Source organism: Zingiber officinale, chromosome 2A (assembly GCF_018446385.1).
Source record: "Zingiber officinale cultivar Zhangliang chromosome 2A, Zo_v1.1, whole genome shotgun sequence".
Classification (NCBI taxonomy): Eukaryota; Viridiplantae; Streptophyta; class Magnoliopsida; order Zingiberales; family Zingiberaceae; genus Zingiber; species Zingiber officinale.
In genome coordinates this window covers 167,122,793-167,142,415 of record NC_055988.1, presented here as the reverse complement: position 1 = coordinate 167,142,415, position 19,623 = coordinate 167,122,793, and the positions used below count along the sequence as shown (strand labels likewise).

Genomic DNA, 19,623 nt, shown 5'->3' with positions numbered 1-19,623 from the left:
ATAATTGATATATGTATCATTTTTTTTTTAGATATATGATATAATTTTATGAGTTAAAAATGATATATATTTTATTTTTTTTATATATGATATAATTTTATAAATGATAAAAGGTACATCTGTTATTTTTTTATCCATAATTTTTCGTCTAATTTTGAAATGATTAATTTTAATTTTAAAATTATTCTTTATGGATTATGATTCTATTTTCTCTTAACATTTTAATAAATCTTACTATGATTGTTTTTTTAGTTACTGGCGAGTTATGGACGATCGATTCTTTATAAAAGATGGATATAATAGAAAATGATTGTATGTTTTAGTATTTATGAAATTTGACTATGCAATTTAATAAATTATCATTTTATCTAATCGATACCAGGTTTGGAGTGCCAACGGCCACGACTGGTGCTTGCAATGATTGGCCACGACCGCAACAACTTGCCCACTGCCCACGAATTGCATGTGTCGATGAGTTTTTTATTATTATTATTATTTAAAAGGATGATATTTTTTTAAAAAAAATAAGTGTGTCGTTTGATAAACACAAAAAGTTTAGTGAACTTTTTTTTTTAAAAAAAAAATACTATTGAAAGTTAAGTGTGTACTTGGATAAGTTCATTGATTTGGTGGATTCACAGTGGGGAGTCATATTGATTTTGTCTGGACCTGGCGACCCGCTTTGGAAGACAGCCACAGGCATATCCTGCGGGTATAGTTTTTGTAGTCGATTAGGGTTCAGGAAGAACAGAATAATGATTGTTCTCTCAAGTGGGTTTGTCACCATTAGGAGCATGTGGAGTTGGAGAGCTACAGTTAGGGTGTTGAAGGGCAGGCAGATTAGGGAGGGATGAGGGACCAGCATTGGAGACTGTTTTTCTCATGAAATAGAATAATGAACAAGATTGGTCAGTAGCATCTCGCTGGGGGAGATCATGTGTTCTTGAACTTTTAGACTAGATTGATCTATTTGACATGTTTAATTGATTCGCGGTTTTGAAGGTGGTTTTGTTTGTGTCGGCCGGTATGAGCGAAACATATCGTCCGGCTTGTTAATTAGCTAGCTTGCAGAACGAGCTCGAGATGGCATGTGAATACTTTTGCGTAATGTCTATTGCGATGTTCGCACGAGGCCTCTGTGTGAGACGATTCAGGCAGTGCTTCTTTTGTGACAGGTCCACCATGATGAGGGAAACAACTTTGCAAGCAATGACTTCGTGCGTGGCCATTATCATATGACGAAGACTTTGGCAAGGCTTTTGTGAAGCAAAAACAACTTCATTTAATTTAGAGATACAACATTAGTTCCTCTAAGGATGATTGTGAGCATAAGGAAGGATCCTCAAGGAGATCCTATACAAAGATCACCCTATCAAGGAAGCCAATGAAAGGTACCACAGCTAAGGCGAAAGCTTGGAAGGAGAAGCAGAAACCCTTTCAAGAAACAAAGGTTCACCATCTCTGTCTATTACAGATGATAAAGATCTTTTCCTCATGAATCAATCCACAACTTAAAATGCAATGTAATTAGGCATCCTATAATCGATCAAAATCATATATTTTTCTTTGTCCTATCGCTTGGTGATAAACTCAAAACCTATATAGAAATTATCGAATCAATGAGATTAATAGGGAACCTTAGAGTAATTCAGATTGCTACTTCACTTCCATCACTTTTTATAAGGAAACAGAGCCAGCCTTGGACTTTGAAGGGTCCGGTGCAAAACAAAAAAAGACCTTTTAAATTCTGTGAATGTCAATGAATGCATAATGATAATGATATAAGAAATGTCATTGAAGTACCATTTCAAAGTGGAGCAACAATCTGGTTCATCAACCATGACATTTTTTGGATTTAATCATAAATTATCCTTTTTGTTGCAACCTTAAACTTTTACCATGAGGTCTGCATATCTACAAGGTGTCAAGCAATGATGCTTCGTGAAGGTCTGCTAGTTGCTATGAATAAATTTTCTAAAGAGCGGTATTTAAAATATATGGTCAAAATGAATTCCACCAAAATGTTAGATTACTAACCAACTTTATTACTGTGCTTGTGTAATATATCTTGTAATACCTAAATCACATATTCATGGATATTCTATCCTTGTTCATTTTCCCTATAATGGTACAATGTCTATCCTTTAATTACCAATCTTAATTACTAGAAATCCAAAAACTACAGATTTTAGAGAAAAAAAATACTTTAATTTGATGTTGAACCAGCAATCAATGGAAAATATAATCCAACTAAATATATTTAAGCAAAACAATAGATGCATAAGTAGAAATAGAAACCTGATACGCTAACTTGATGCTGCGATAGTGGCCACGAAGCCCAGAAGTGACTATGAATTTGTGATGATGGCGCTCAAGATCACTAGGGTTCCTGACTTCGCGTGATCGGCACGTTATGTGCACCCAATAAAGCCTGTCAAGCCTTCAACATCGACGTCGGTGTGGTCGAAAGGTTCAAAGAGCAAAAGACGACAAATTAGGTTTAGTCGTTTAGGGAAATAAAAGACGGTGGAGGAAGAAAATGTCCTTAATACAATTTGTAATTTATAACTAGATCATTTTTAATTAAATTTTTTTCACAGATTGTCCGTTAATACTATAAAAAAATATAAAAACTTTATTTAGAAATAAACAAATGGACCCACTAGGAGATGGGGCCTTGTGCGATGGCTCTTGAGATTCATGATTCTAGGGGAAAAAGAAAGGGAAGATTGTTTCTTTTCTTTTGCCCTCCATCTTTTTAAGAAACTTGTATCCAAATTCGATCACAAAAAACCCTGTCATTTCGTGCCAATTTTCTCATATATAAATATATGACATATTTTAAAAATTATATATATAATTGAATAAAAGAATTCAAAATATATAAGGCTACGTTTGGTTGAGTGTAATGTAATTGAGGTTGTAATGTAATCAAATTTGTAATGTAATCCTAATTACATTACTACGTTTGATAATGTAATGTATACTACGTTTGATAATGTAATGTATGTAATATTTGATTATGATTACATTCTTTTGTTTGGTGTCCATTATTTTTTATAAGGAATGTAATTTGTATTATTATAAAATGATAAAAATATCCTACGACCTCTACCGGTGGGTGCTACATCTTTGTTGGAGTTTGCGGTCGCTGCCGAACAGATTAAGAGTATATTTGACATTTAAATTTTTATTAAACGATGACCTTGTAATGTAATCGTATTATAATATATTTATTTTATAATCCAGATTATAAAACTTCATTATATTTTATAATCCAAATTATATTACATTATAATTAAAAATAAAATCAAATAAATTAATCAATCTTATAATATAATCTAGATTATATTATAACACTCCTATCAAACACGATCTTAATATTTACTAGTAGCACGAAGCAGCGGTGCACTACCGAGTACCGACCTCGGTCGGCCATACCGCCAATTGAGTCCACGTCAATCAGCGACGTGGACCGGAATCGACCCGGATCGTTGCTAATGCACGGAACCGAAATAAACCCTGTCAAAAATTGAACCACAAGTTGGCTCGCATAATTTAACCACTCGTCGAACCGGGCCGAGGAGATCAGAAACCGAACTGAACCGGTCAAGCCGTATGGCTGAACCGGATCTGAGCCGGCCAGTCTGCTCTAGAAAAAGAGCTGCCCCAGTCCGCATGATCCACGAGGCGTCCAATCGCGCGCCCCCACGCATTTCGTTCCTCCTCGCCGCCTAATCCATCGCCATATCTGCCGCCGCTCGATCTCCACCGCCGGCGAGGACTCCTCCTCTGCCGACGCTTTTGGATGGTCCGCGCCGACGACTCGTGCCGGTATCTATGTCTCTCTCTTCCTCCGACGTGAATCGGATCGGGTGTAGCTCCCGTCCCCCTTGGAATGTCTCCGCCGCAGGATTTTTTGGTCCTTCCGCAGATTTGCTTCGGCACCGGGCTTCTCTTACCTTGTAGGTCAGGCGACGGGATCCAGGGACTCCATCGTCTCCGACTGAGTACCCGGAGATGGAGATGCGGCGCGGTCATTGCCTCCGCTGAGAACAGTAACCCTAGATTGAACGTCGATTTCTTGAACTCCACCAAGAGGACTTCCAAGGCTCATAAGACCTTGGTTTCGAGGCAGCTGGAGAATGGGCTGGCCGACGGGGAATCGGATCCATCGCGATCGATGCAGTTGGCCTCCGGCTTCGCCAGCTACGAAGAAGACCCCTTGGTGGGTAAGTTGAGGACGCAGCTGGGAGTGCTTCATCCCATCCCTACTCCCCCAATCAACAGGAACATCATCGGTTTCTTTGTGTTCTTTTTCTTTGTCGGTGTTGCCTTCGACAAGGTTTGGACCTCGAGGAAGAAGAAGACGCAACGAGATGTCGAAAATGGCACCTGGCCTCAGGTTCCGACCAGCTTCTCTATGTTTTTTGAGAAAGACCTTCAGAGGAAAGAGTCGGTGGAATGGGTGAACATGGTTTTAGTGAAGTTGTGGAAGGTTTATAGGTCTGGGATCGAGAATTGGATCATCGGACTGCTTCAGCCAGTTATAGATAATCTTAAGAAGCCTAGCTATGTGCAGAGAGTCGAAATCAAGCAGTTCTCACTTGGTGATGAACCACTGTCTGTGAGGAACGTCGAGAGGCGAACTTCCCGACGTGTGAATGATTTGCAGTAAGCTTTCCTTATCATATGTACTACACAAAATCGTGCTAGAGAATTTAACAAGTCAATTTGATACAATTGTCATACTGTTACATTGCATGTAGACTGAAGCAAAACCTCTACTACTGTTACATTACATTGCATGGACCTGAAGTCTGAAAACTTGTTCTAGAATATTGTTAAATGGTTTTAATGATTGGCATTTATGAACATGAGAGAGTAGGGATGGAAAAGTGAAAAAAAAAGAGGAGCAAAATCTTACATTTTCTTACCAATTTTGATTCTGACATGTGCCATAACTTGTATCCTCGTCCCATAAGACAATGTTTTTCATAAAAAAGATCAGCATTTATATTAAATCTGTGTCGTATCAAAGGACTTTCTTTTACTGAATCTTCTTACTGAGAATAGATATCTCTTCCAAATTCAGGTATCAGATTGGACTTCGTTATACAGGTGGTGCTAGGATGTTGTTGTCTTTGACATTAAAGTTTGGGATCATTCCCATTGTTGTACCTGTCGGCATTCGAGATTTTGATATTGATGGAGAGCTTTGGGTTAAGCTAAGATTAATACCAACTGAACCATGGATAGGAGCTGTATCATGGGCATTTGTTTCCCTTCCGAAGATCAAGTTTGAGCTGTCCCCATTCCGTCTGTTCAATCTCATGGGTTTGTATCCTTTTCAGTTTACTGAATTTTCCTAATCTCTTCATGACACTAGCAGTTCTGCTTCTACTGGATTGCATTGTTATTTCTATCTACTGTTTTTATGATGCAGGGAACCACAATGTTAGCATGTCTTCATATTTTGTTATTCATGCACGGTAATAAAGTATACATTTAAATGCATAAGTCTGTACTACTCAGCTTGTTAAAGGGAAGTCTAATAGTCCATTGCACAGAACAACTGACATGATATTTTGAAGAAGTGATGGTTTTTGTTTAGGCTTTGTCACAATAAAGGTCTTGTGTCATACTATCTTCATGTGATATTTGCTCATACATAGACAAAGATCTATCCTAAAAAACAATCATAATATACATGTTAGTCGCAGTGTTTACATCCTACAAAGCCAGTTATGTATTTGGTACTGCTTAACTATTTCCCTTCTACATCGATACCGATGTGGCCTGAATATTAGATGATGCCTTTTCTGCTTCCTAACGTATCTCTATTTTTTTTATGTATGTACTTGCTGATCCTCCTCCAGCAATTCCTGTACTCTCACTGTGAGCATATCCAACCTTCATTTCCATATTGCATTAAAGTATTTTCATGCACGTATATTAACAAAATTGTTCGCTAATATAGATTATAGAGCCTAGTCAAGTAAATTCCCTCTGTTTATTTGACTTGCTTGGTTTGCAACTAATGCTTTGTTTAATCTCTTGAGCTATTCATGGCATACTCTGCATTGTCTTTGCACTAATATATAATTTTATTACAACCATAGATCAACATACTGTACTATATCTATTGATTATTTTTCGCCTTTGGATTCCGTGGCTATCTGAAAAACAATGATGGAAGCAGAGTGATCTAAAATTATTTAGGGGAGTTTGTGTTGGCCATACTTGGAGCCATGCCCATGTCGGATACTCCTTTCTTTATACTTATCGTTAAATACTTGAGCAGAAATTTCATGTTCATGTTAGCTACACTTTGTTGGTTGATAAGCTGCGCTTACTGTGCAGTTATTGCAAGGGAAAGTGATTAGTGCTCACGAATGGGTGAGGTAGTGAGGTTAGCTAATGGGATGGGAATAGAACATATGATGATGCTGTTTTGACATCCATCCTTCATGATATGTGGAATGTTTCATTTGGAAAATTGGAGGGTGCCGATATAGTACTATTGTCAATTTCGAATTGATTACTATCTGAATTGTGCTTCATAATTTTCGATAGGCGATGATGTTGCAAGTCTTCCTTTGTGTGTGTCATTCATGTGGTGTAAATCATTTCTTTTCTCCTCTGACCTCACGATGTTTAATCAACTGTTTGTACTTTTTGCTTCCTTGCATGAGTTTTTTTTTTTTTTGTAAACTTTATCTTGCTTCAATAGACAATAACATTCTCTAGAATTCTAAATTACGTTCATTCATGACTAGCTTTCTCACAAAATTGTTAACTGAAGATCTGCCTCGGCTTTTTGTGCGTCCAAAGAAGATTGTTCTTGATTTCCAGAAGGGAACAGCACTTGTGCCTGTTCCAGTCAATTTTAAAACAGAAGATATTCAAGAAGGAAATAAGGATTTTGTGGGGGAGCTATCAGTGACCTTAGTTGATGCTCGGAAACTTGCTTATGTTATATTCGGTATTCAGCCATTTACCCCCTTTTTTTGTAATTATCTTACGTTCTTTAACTGAAGTTTGCTATTCGGGGTATTTCTTTTTTATTGATTGTCAAGGATGAAGTATATGCATAAGTTTTAGATACTTACGTCCGTCCTGTATCGTAGTTTTATGGTTATACAAGAATTTTTGCAGTTGGAGGCATTTAAGTCTTAATGTATGTTTCTTTGGATGGACAGGGAAAACCGATCCATTTGTTGTTTTAAATCTCGGTGATCAAGAAATTCGAAGTAAGAAGAATAGTCAGACAACAGTCATAGGCGCTCCTGGAGAACCTATATGGAATCAGGTAATCCATTGATTCCAACTCGCTAATTTAGCAACCGATGTAGTATACAGCCATTGGATCATTGACTGATGATTACGTTGGCATGTCAACAGGATTTTCATCTCCTAGTAGCAGACCCAAGGAAACAGAAATTATATATCCAAGTGAAGGACTCTATTGGTTTCACAGACTTCGCCATTGGCACTGGAGAAGTAAGACTATAGATAGTATTCGATCGGTTCTTAGGCCCTATCAGATTCTGTTCTTGGTTTGGTTTTAGGTTGCCGGAACATCAATCTTAGGCCCGCTTTCTAACATTTATGATATTTGTTGATAAGCAGGTCGAGCTTGGCTCCCTCCAGGACACAGTGCCAACTGATAGGGTCGTAGCTTTACGAGGTGGGTGGAATTTTTTCAGGAAGCAACTATCCGGGGAGTTGCTGCTACGCCTCACGTACAAAGCCTACGTAGAAGATGAAGAAGATGCAATAGAGAAGACACTCACCGACGGTGATGCATCGGACGATGAGAGCTCGGAGTTTGAACAGGCAGCTGAGGTGTATGGACAAACGTTTGGTGGTTATCCTAGTGGGGGAGAAAGAGAGTCCTTCATGGATGTGCTAGCAGCTTTACTTGTCAGCGAGGAGTTTCTGGGTATAGTCTCATCTGAAACAGCTACTTCAAAAGCTACAGAGTCGTCTGCTTCCCTAGAATCTCCGATACCAAAAGCACGCAATCCTATCACTCAAGGATCGACTCTCGATGCTAATAGGGCACCGGGTAATTCTAAAGGTACTACCTACTCCCTTGTGCTCTCCTGATTCCATTTGTTGAATTTCAACTTTTTGTTGTATCATCGAAAGTTATTGGTTTCGTAGATTCAACATTGGTATGGCTTGCTGTGGCGACCAGCATTGCGGTGCTGATTGCTATCAATGTGGGAGGTTCGGGCTTCTTCAATCCATGATACTGCAAAGGTAACTCAGGCAATCTATCTTGCTGTATCAAGTAGATTTACAAGTTTATTAAATTTTACTTAGTAAAAGCCATGTCCATTCATAGAATATTCTCATGGCGGTAATTTAATCCAACTCGCAATCTTTTTTATTCAAGAAATGAAGAGAGCATAGGTGTTCTCTATAATTGTAAGATATCACTAACATTTAAAGGAAAATTTTATAAAATGACAATTAAATTTGTTATGTTATATGAAATTGAATGTTAGATTATGACTTGAACACATTAGTAGAATGAGAATCATAAAGATAAGAATATTAAAGTGGATATGAAGACATACGAGGATGAATGGATGGGTAAAAAATAAAATAGATGTTTAAAATGATATCGATATATATTTAGATTATCAATAAATATTTTGATCGGGTAATATAAAATTATAATAAATATACATATTAAATGAAGAAGTGAAAAATTAAAATTATAATAAATATACATATTAAATGAAGAAGTGAAAAAACTAAAGAAGATTTAATTAGAAATGATAAAATAGAATAAAATTTATTTAAATATAAATAATAATATAATAGAAGATAGAGTGCCAGGAGGATCTAAATAATCAATCTCAGATTCCATGATATGCTACCCAGTATGTCATTGGGTCATTGTGCTAGAACCAATGCCCCCTCTTCCATACTGTGATTTACTCCCTTTCAAAAAGTGTGGGGTCGAAAGGGACCAAGAGCATCTACAACGCTATTAACACATGATGCGTTAATAGCAATATATTATTATATATATACATACTTTTTTCAATCTGTAAACATTTAACGCGTTCAATTCCTTGAACGCGTTAATGCTACAGTATATTCACAGTATATCCATGTAGATATTAATGTAGAAGTATTAACAGCGATGCGGATGCTCGAAGATGACAATTTCACTTTTGCTTCAATGAGTGGGGTTGGGTACATGACAATGATAGAAATGTTGAGTCTTCAAACACAGCTAATTAACCTACCATTATTTGATCGAGTCCATGAATACGGGTATTCATAATTTGGATATTGTGTTAAATAAGTAAGAGTTCTTGTTGGTCTTCTGGCAACCGGTAAAAGACGGGTGAGTTGCCTTGAAAATCAAAATCAACCTTTCTCGATGTATTAAACTAAATTAAGAACACACTTTTATTGTAATAATAAAACGTAAATGCATAAATTAAAAAACAGAGACAAGAGGATTTATTAGGTTTGCAATAAGAGGATTGCTAATCCTAGACAAATGAAATTCACTCAAGTCTTCTTTGGGCGGAGTAACCTCTTTACACCGTTGACAGCTTACTAAAGTAGTAGAACAAGAATAGAAGTCGTTTTACAAGTCATTTTCTCTGTATTTTTCAGTGTTATTTAGTTTTTGGGATCAGAGTTGTATTTATAGTCTTGATCGGGACGCCTGGAAGGGTTCTAGGTGCTTGGAGGGGATAAAATTGTATCCCTGTTGCAACGGATCACGACACATCGCGTTTTGATAAACTTTTCAATCCGGGCGCCCGGAAGGGTTCTGAGCGCGCGGATGGTGTCGATCAGGCCCTTGTTGGGCGAGGCGCTCGGGGGTGTCCGGATCGAAGTCAACCTCCCTGTTGACTTTTTGGTTCGGACTCTCGCTCCGGCTCCGCTCGCTTAGGTCCGGGTATTCTGCTCTGTCTCCGCTTACTTGGGTGATTCTGACTATCCGAAATAGGGCTCATCTGAACCCATTTTTCGACCTTCTTGAGCAATTTTCCGCTCCTACTTCTTGTCCTTCGGAAACACCATGCGTCTTCTTCTCGTTCGTTAGCGTACTCTTCCATAGCACCTCGTCCCTTGGATGCACCGAGTTCGTCGACTCTTTCACGTCCCGTTTTTCTTGCTAGCTGCATCTTTCATTCAATTTCTTGTGCTTCTAAGTTCCTGCACACTTAGGGCATCAAAATATAATAGGACCTAATTTAACTTAGTTGATCACATCAAAATTATCTCGGGGTATTAACAGTTCTCACACCATCGATTGGATAAAACAAATATTATAAAAAACTAAGTCTAATATATGGAAAATAAAAACCCTCACTGGTAAATCAATGAAGATAGTAGATGCGAAAGTAAAACAAGAAATAGAGTGTATATTGTTGAAGAAGGAAAATATACATGCCTCTTAACATTAAGTAACAAAAGTTAAAAGATAAAACAAAACATATTTAAGGAGAAGGTAGGAGCGCAAACATTATATTAAATATACAGTAATTCTAATACGATATGAGATAAGATGATATCAAAGTTGAAAATAGTAACTAAGAGTGTATTCGTTAGGATATGCACCACCAAATAAGGAATATTAACGGTGGAATAAGAAAGTACAAGGCAAAGTGAAAGAAAAATAAACAGCTTATAAGAAGAGAAAAACTAAAAAAAAATATGGAATAGTCAATAAAAAAGTTAAGAAAGTAGTGAATGAAGCAAAGAATAAAATTTTTTAACGGTTATATAAAAAATTGGATATAAAAAAAAAAGATGAAAAGAGACATTTATATTTATATAATAGTTAAAGTAAAAAAAAGAAAGATAAGAGATCTTATCTAAATAAAATATATTAAAAATAAATATAATTGAGTACTAGTAAATGGTGAAAAAAATAAAAGAGTGATAGAAAAAGTATTTCAATCAACTTTTTGATGAAGGTTTAAGTGATCAACTTAACTTAAATAATTTAAATAGATCAAATGAGTATAGAAATTTAAATTTTTATTATAGAATTCAAATTTTAAAAGTAGAACAAGCTTTAAATGAGATGCATAATGAAAAAGTCGTTGGATCAAATGATATTTCGATAGAGATATAGAAATGCTTATAGAAATAATATATTGAATGATTGACAAAATTATTTAATATGATATTGAAAACGAAAAAAATACTTGGCCAATGATGGGTTAATATTTTAATTTTCTTATATAAAAATAAATGAAACGTATAAACTATGCAACAGGTATTAATCTAATGTCATGCCATGAAATTTTGAGAATAATAATAGAAAAAAGATTAAGGAAAGAGAACACAGTGACAAAAAATCAATTTAGGTTCATACTTGCAAGGTTGATAATAGAAATTATACATCTAATAAGACAATAAATTGAAAAATATACGGAGTAAAAATAAGATATACATATGATATTCATTTACTTAGAAAAGTTAATGATAGAGTCCCCAAAAAATTATATGGAAAATTATAGAAAAGAGGGGTGTTAAAAATTAAGGATATGTATGAGGATATAATGACTAAAGTGAAAACTTCAGATTAATTAATTGAAGCATTTTCAATAATGATAGGATTACATCAAGATTAATTTTAAGTTCCTATCTTTTTACACTAATTATGGTCGCACAATACTGTGGTGTATATTATTTATAGATATTGATTTGGTAGATGAAACGTGTGAAAGAGTAAATACTAAATTAAAATTTGATTAGAAATAATATAAGTGAAAGGTCTTAAGTTAGATAAGAGATGACGAGTTATTTGAAACTGAGATTTTTAAGTATTTAGAAAGTTACATTTATTAAAAAAAAAAATTCAAAAAATATGTTTAAGAAGACACGGATATGTACTTAGACTATTGATAAATATTCTAGTTAGGTGATGTAAAATTATGATAAATATACATATTATCAAAAAAAAAATTAATTAACAATAATAATATAAAATAAAATTTATTTAAATATAAATAAAATATTATATATATATATATATATATATACTCTTACAAAAATCTCAACTTCATTAGTAGGATAAAACTTAATAATGATGTTGTTTCTTTTTTATTTTGTGATTCACCTAGCAGATCTAAATATTTGCACACTGTTGTTTCCGTATCTTGCAGGTTTGTAGTTACTGAGGAGAGTGCAAAGTAAAACCGTACAATTTTCCCGTTTCCATCAACTGTAAATACTTGATAGATCAGAGTCACATCTGCGGCCATTTTCAGTGTGTAATATTTTTTTAATCAATAATTCTTGGGCACGCTTAATCCTTCGTACAGTACTTACTTTTTTTTTTATTGACTTTTCACGGCAATTTGTGATAGAGGCACTAAAAGTTTGTTTATATTTATTTAATATATTAAATAGATAAAATTTGAATACATGAGTTTATTAATGTTTGTGAATATATATGTAATAAAATATTTATGAGTATTAATAAATCCTAACATTTTAATTAAACTAAGAAATAATAAATAAAGAAGTTTCATTAATTTAGTTTTAAAATATAAAAATTTTACCTAAGAACTCTGATAATATTTAATTAAATCAAATTAAGTTTAAATTTGAAAAGAAAAACCTAAACTAAGTTTGAACATCCAATTCAACAGTTTGTATATGAATTTTGAACAAAATTTGATTGTTTAGAATTTTGAACAAAATTTGATTGTTTATTTACGGTCCTATAAAGACAGCTTATTGACTTAATGAATACTTATACTCTAGTAAAATATGATTGTGTTCTCATAGTCTTTCTCAATTTAAAATAATGGAGATCTTGTATATGAATTTTGAACAAAATTTGATTGTTTAGAATTTTGAACAAAATTTGATTGTTTATTTACGGTCCTATAAAGACAGCTTATTGACTTAATGAATACTTATACTCTAGTAAAATATGATTGTGTTCTCATAGTCTTTCTCAATTTAAAATAATGGAGATCTAGACAAGTGGTTAAGGGTGTAAGAAAGTCTTTATCAATTTAAAATAATAGAGATCTAGACAAGTGGTTAAGGGTGTAAGAAATTTTTTTCCCAATGACATGCCCATTGAAAATTAATGTCTATCTCATTATAATAAATCTATCATCCTCTAATTAATTGGTACTCCGTGAAAACTATTAACACACAATATGAATCTATTCTACCAATTGGGTATCTTGTTGGGACTATTAACATACAATATAAATCTATTCTATCAATTGGACATCCCATGGAGACTATTAACACAAACCCTAAGTTATCATCAAACATTTAAAGGATTATTTAGTAATTGCTAATCATATTCACAAGTGAAATAAATAAAATTAATTATACGCGTTAACTTTTCCTCGAGAGGGGAAAACAATGTGACAAGTAAATGATCGGTCTTAGAACATATATATTAAAGATAAATAATATCGACAGCACAGTAAATTAGTACAAATTCTCCTACTGAAAGACAATGTTGATGAATGAATAAGCCGATAAAATCACTGTGGCAGTTGCACGAGAGAGCCAACTGGCAAATGGGCCTGATGAGAAAATTCTCAACAGAATCACGATACCGCACAAAATTTATTCTTGTTCCAACTACTCCCTTACACAGCTACCGCAATTATTTATATGAACCAAACCGGTACCATCAAAAGCCAACTCAAAACCGGTACCTTTAGTTATATATAAAATTTAAGAGTTTCACAAGTGTGGTAGAGTGGCAAAGCAAGCGCTAAAAGGATTCAAATTTATAGGCGAACTACTAAAGAATGCCCGTTTATATTCAAAATTAATCAGGCAAAATCGAGACACCTAGATTATCAAAAAAAAAAAAAAAAAAAAATCGGATTGTGACAGCCAATTAATAAGGGCAGAAAATCAAAAAAAAAAAAAAAAACCTCTAACTTTCAAAAATTGTCAAAATAATATCCCATTCATAATTTAATAACTAAAAAGCTATTCCCCTGTCTACAAAGACCACAATGGTGTAGCACAAAGGCACCAAGATGCGCTCCCACAAGCAAGGTGGGAGTTGGTGTGTCCTCTTGTGCCTGCGCATCTATTGCACGCTGAGCTGGAACAATGTGATGACAGGTTTGCACCCATCACTGGTCCCTTGCCACCAAATCTCATGCAACCCCCAACTTAACTTCACCATCGATCACCACTGAATACAATTCAATCACTGCTTGTTAATCGAATCAACCGAATCGAAGCGGACCAACTTAGGCAAGGAATAATCAAAGGTTTGAAGGAAGGAAATTAGCAGGCAAGGCGAGCATTAGTTAAACTACTGGATGGATGGGTGAAGGTAGAAAAACTGCCAGGTCCTAAGGCTTTTTAATCCTCTTGCCAGTGAGCCATAGCATAATTGTCCTCTCCTCGCACAGGGCTCACATGATTGTCTTCCTCTTTTCCCCACATTCCACCTTCTTTACCTCTCTCTCACCTTTCACTGCCTTTGTGTGTGTATTATGACACTAATGCACCCTCCTCTATCGATCGACCTTCTTCATTTAGAAGCTTGTGCTTTAGTGATTATTCCTACCTTTTTCAACTATGTGAATCCAACCTTTTTGAGAAGCTAAGTTGTCGGTCTAACAGTTTGTTCATTGAGGACAGTGGTAACTGTTCTTGGAAGTGTAATAATTAATGGTAATTTAAGAGATGATAATGGACATTAAGAATAGTTTGTGATAATTCAGTGAATTTATTGAAGGATGAATTGAACCATGAAAAGCAAGTTGAATCATGCAATAATAAAACAATTCTTTATTAAAATTAAATGAGACCTCTTTTGAAAGATCTACAACTTCTAACACTAGAATTCAGTGAATTGAAGCATGAAAAGCAAGCTGAATCATGCAATAATAAACAATTCTTCAACAATATTAAATGAGATACTGATTTCAAAAGATCTACAACAACTTCTTACACTAGAATTCAGTGAATTCATGACTTGCAATTCACACAAAATAGGTGACTGGAAAAAGATAAGGAACCGTGAATCATGCAATTATAATTTACAAACGGAAAAAAAAAACTTCATCAAATGAAATTAAACCTCTTTTGCAAGATCTAGATGAGGAAACAAATACTAAAAGTAAAAAAATTCAGTGAATTCACAACTTGCAGTTGCATAATTGAGAGATATATGCCAATTACTGCAAGAGAATTCTCACCAAATTTGCAAAAAAGACTAAAGTCAAACTCCATCGCTAGAATTCAGTGATATAATTGAGATATAATGCCGATTGCTACAAAACAATTCTCGCCAAATTTGCATAAAAGTAGAGTAAAAATTCACACACAAAAATATATATATATATATATATATATATATATATAACACAGAGAAACCTTCAAGGAAATTGAACGGCATGAAATCATAAATCTGGATCCAAATCTATCAGAAACCATATTAATTAAGATCTGGCATGGTTTCCACGGGCTTTCTTGAACTATCAACGGCAGTTAACCTTCCTCAGTCTTTTCCGTCCTTCTGAGAGTCCAATTCAGTGTAAGAATTCTCTCTGAGAAGACGAGATCGATAGTGAAAGGGGAGAGTTCACAGTTCAAGAAAGCCTGTGGAGAGCATGCCCACAATCTTATCACAAAATCATCTCAATTATCCAACCCCAGTTTTCTCCAAGCCCAAGTGCACATCAAACCCTAGAAAATTGCAAGAATTCAACAAGAAAGAGATGGGCATGGAAGAGGGAGAGAGAGAGAGAGAGAGAGAGAGAGAGGGAGAGGGGAGAGGGGAGAGGGTAGAGGAAAAGTGATGACAAAGCTAAATAAAAAGCCGGTCCAAGCCTGGTTTAAATAGAACCTGAAGGGAACGCGAACCGAAGCAGTTCGATTCAGGTTTCCGAACCGCTTCGTGCCTCGTGCAGGGGTTCAGTTTCTAATTCTTTATACTCAGAGCGCGCTGCTTGAATGGACGACTGACATGTGTCGCCGAGTTTGTTCCTAGGCGACGGTTCCTAAGGTCTAAGGAAATGGCTGGTCCGTGGGCGCCCGCGATCTTGCCCATTAATTTTAGATCGAACGAGTGGTAGTGAATCACATTATTATACATCGGCATTATCATCGCTATTTTCATTTTTTAAAATTAAATGCGGACCATTCCATTGACTTCGGCATGAAAATCAATATTTAGTATATTTTTTATATATTTTTATACTTTATAATAAATATATTTTTATGTTATTATACATAATTTTTAATTTAATTATACTTAGAAAAAACGACAGCTAGATATACGAAACTCCGTCATCTAAATCTATTGCCAGGAAAAGGATCTATTGCCTACGTTTTTTCACAAGAGGCTGATTTCTAGGAATTTAATTATACTAAATTTATTACACCATAACTTAGGGGCTAATTTTTTTAATCTGTTCTTCAACATTAAGTATACTATCAAATGGTTGACAGATCATTAAAATTAAATAAAAGAATTTCTAAAAATATAGTTGACAATCAATTAGAAGAACAGTAAAAAGTTAGAACTCGAGTTCAATTCATTATCCCTAAGCTTGAGGTTGGCTCAAGTTTAATTTAAATTTAAAATTTTCAACTCGAGTTTAGTTCGTAATAAAATTAAATAGCTTGAGATTGTTTAGAAAAAAACTCGTTTAAAAATTAAACGAGCTAGTTCAAACTCATTAAGATAATTAGATATAATAATTAATAGCACATTATTATATTTATTATATATATAAGATAAATGAGGTTCTTAACAAATATGTTTACGAACTCACGAACCAAGTATTATTAAGCTCGGGCTCGGTTTGATAAGATTTTCGAACTCGAAAACAAGCTCAAGCTCGGCTGATTAATTTAATCGAACAAACTCGAACAATTTTTTTTTTCGAACCGAGACCCAAATAACTTGCGAGTGGCTTAGCTCGTTTACACCTCTATCATCAACCTTTTAGATGTTTTGCAAGAAGCGTGGGGAAAAAAGAAATGTATACTAAATATATATATATAAACACATACAAGAATATTACCCTACACATCTTTGAATAAGCCGGTGACATTTGACGTGAACAATCTAAAAAGATCAAAATTTATTTTTTTAATCTCTCTCATCTACATTCAATATTTTTTCCTCTTTCTAATTAAATTAAAATAAAATTCTCTCTTAAAATGATTACATGCAGCAATAATTAATGTGATATTAATATTTAAAAATCAGTACTATAATTTAATTACGTGTACTGATTTTTAATGACTAACCGTTGGTACTGATAGGTTGATTTATGTAATAGAAATATATTGACAAATTAAATAGACCTTAAAGTGAGTTGCTCTCTTCGTGGAAAGTAAAAAAATAATCCCATCTAGTTTCGTTAATATGGTAATTTCATAAAAGACAATGCTAAATAATCAGAATATCAGAATGAAACTCTTAACATTCATTTTTTGATTGAGATGTATTAATTAAAATTGCATGTAATAATAAAAGACTTATATTTAAATTCTGACTGGGTAAATTTTGGACATTGAGATTTACTCGAAAAAGGCTTGCACCATCCATTATTTATCTTATATGGAAAATAATTATTTTCAGGATTTAAATTCATGATTACAACATCACACAATAATAATTTTATCCTTGCTCTCTTTATGGAAAAATAAATCCCAATAATTTCATAATGTTAGTCAGAGTATTTAGATTTTTTTTCCCTATGTGTCAACACAAATTAGCGAACTAATATTTCAGTTGCTCCAATTTCGATTGCCAACCAAACTTTATTTCCCATACTAATTAGCGATTTCGTTATGCAGCCTCCACAGTTCATTTGCAATTAATCTATGCAGCTAATAATTAATTAAGAATTTAAGAATGCAATTAAGACAAATTAAAGTTGGAAGCTCAGAGTCCGCGTTTGCATCATACCTAAAGGTACTGTACCTTCACTGCAGATGCCTCCATGCAGTTTGTGCTCTGCAGGCCGAGACGTGCCGCCGATAGTGGAAGAACTGTGTTGTACTGCAAAAACAAGGAAAACGAAAGCTTCCCTCACTTCTTGCATGCCAGATCAAGAATATTACTTTATCACATCATCCTCAACTAGTCATTGTTGGAAAATGCAAAGAAGTAAATTTAAAACAAAGTAGTGCTGTGTAGATTAAAATAAAAAAAGGAAAAATAAAATTGCAAATATAAGGCAAAATGGTACACTTTCTTCATGATGCATGTATATTCACTAGTAGAGATACAACATTTTTTCTCTTTTAAAAAAATATGTATATTCTTGACTTATCAGAAATACATCTTTGGATTAGCATTTTCGCTCTCTATGTTCAAAATATTACTAATTACGAATTAGATCAGTTATGTTATATATGATGTTGAAAGTTAATTATGACTCGATTACACCAACAACAAATGAGAATGTTGAAGTGAATATGAAGATATACCAAGATAGACATTGATAAAAAGAATAAGAACATTAAAAAGAAAGCCAAAACTAAAAAACATTTAAAAGGCGTTCAAAATGGTATGAACAATAACGTGGAATAACATAAATGAAAACATAATAAGAAAAAGAGGTCAATAATTTGGAAAGATCTGTGTAACGACCTTAGCTTATGGGATAAGTCTTTACTATTATTAATTTTCCTTTAAGCAGAATACTGCAATTCAAAATATGCATTCTAAAGTGGGATTGCAAACAGCAAGCACACGCAGACAATGGTGGGGCTGCAAATTTTCAATGACAAGTACTGTCGAAAATACTAAAATTGTTCACCTGAAAATCTGAAATTTCATCAGGAAACAAAACAAATGAAACTTGTTTTTCAAAGGTGTCAGAGACACACTGATTCATATGCAACTGAATTACACTAATTAATCTAGGTACAGTGCAAGCCACTCTGATTGTTAATTCAACAGCCACATAACTTTTTAAATTAAGCCAATTACTGCACAGATTTCCAGATTCAGAATCAAACAATGTTTTTTTTTAAAAAAAACGATCATGCAGTAGTAGTGAGATCTGATTAATTAGAACAAAAAAAATCCAGAAAACTAGCAATGAAGAGAAATTTCTTCTCTAGGAACTAGAAATGATTTAGATATGGATAACCTGAAAGAACTAAGAAACATTGACTGGACCGAATTAACCTAAATAAAAAGTTTTCTTCTCTAGAAACTGGAAATGGAATTGGGATATGAACTGACCTGAGCGATTGTGCTTTCTCTTTTCCGGATGCATCAGATTCGAGTAGATCAGTTCTGTTTTCTGTTCTTCCATGAGACAGGAAACGAGAAGATAAGTACGAGGGATCGATCTGCTCCATCAAAGAAGGGGAGATCAATGGATAAGCACAGGATTAGATAAATACCTTCAAATGCAAGCCGCCAAAAGAAGCCAATGAAGTAGTCGACTAGGAGCTTCCGCCAGATGCATACGATCTACAAATCTGAGGGGGGAAAGTAGGAACGCAGGCCGATTATGGATCGAGGAGACGACGAGGTCGACGGCGAGAGACCGATCGGCATCTCTGTGATTCGATAGCGAAGTGGCGAAGGAGAAAGCAGAGAGAGAAGAAGGAAAACAAATCAGCGAGAGAGAAAGCGAGAGACAGGGGATTAAT

The 19,623-nt window shown here is 34.4% G+C and overlaps 1 protein-coding gene and 1 long non-coding RNA gene across 2 annotated transcripts; one reads left to right on the top strand and one right to left on the bottom strand.

Moving 5' to 3' along the window:
* The first annotated feature begins 3,664 nt into the window (after positions 1–3,664).
* On the top strand, positions 3,665–12,361 carry LOC122043107 (synaptotagmin-3-like). Its single transcript, XM_042603579.1, has 9 exons — positions 3,665–4,674; positions 5,096–5,337; positions 5,880–5,898; positions 6,780–6,985; positions 7,203–7,312; positions 7,405–7,503; positions 7,633–8,083; positions 8,170–8,268; positions 12,159–12,361. Exons 1-8 carry the CDS (start codon positions 3,899–3,901, stop codon positions 8,256–8,258), a joined length of 1,992 nt encoding a protein of 663 aa, XP_042459513.1. The 5' UTR covers positions 3,665–3,898; the 3' UTR covers positions 8,259–8,268; positions 12,159–12,361.
* A 4,602-nt stretch (positions 12,362–16,963) lies between these two features.
* LOC122040254 lies at positions 16,964–19,587 on the bottom strand. The gene is made up of 3 exons (XR_006128565.1): positions 19,372–19,587; positions 19,208–19,268; positions 16,964–18,013 (listed from the first exon to the last, which is right to left on the bottom strand). It is a non-coding gene; the product is annotated as an uncharacterized LOC122040254 (long non-coding RNA).
* Between the last annotated feature and the right edge of the window lie 36 nt (positions 19,588–19,623).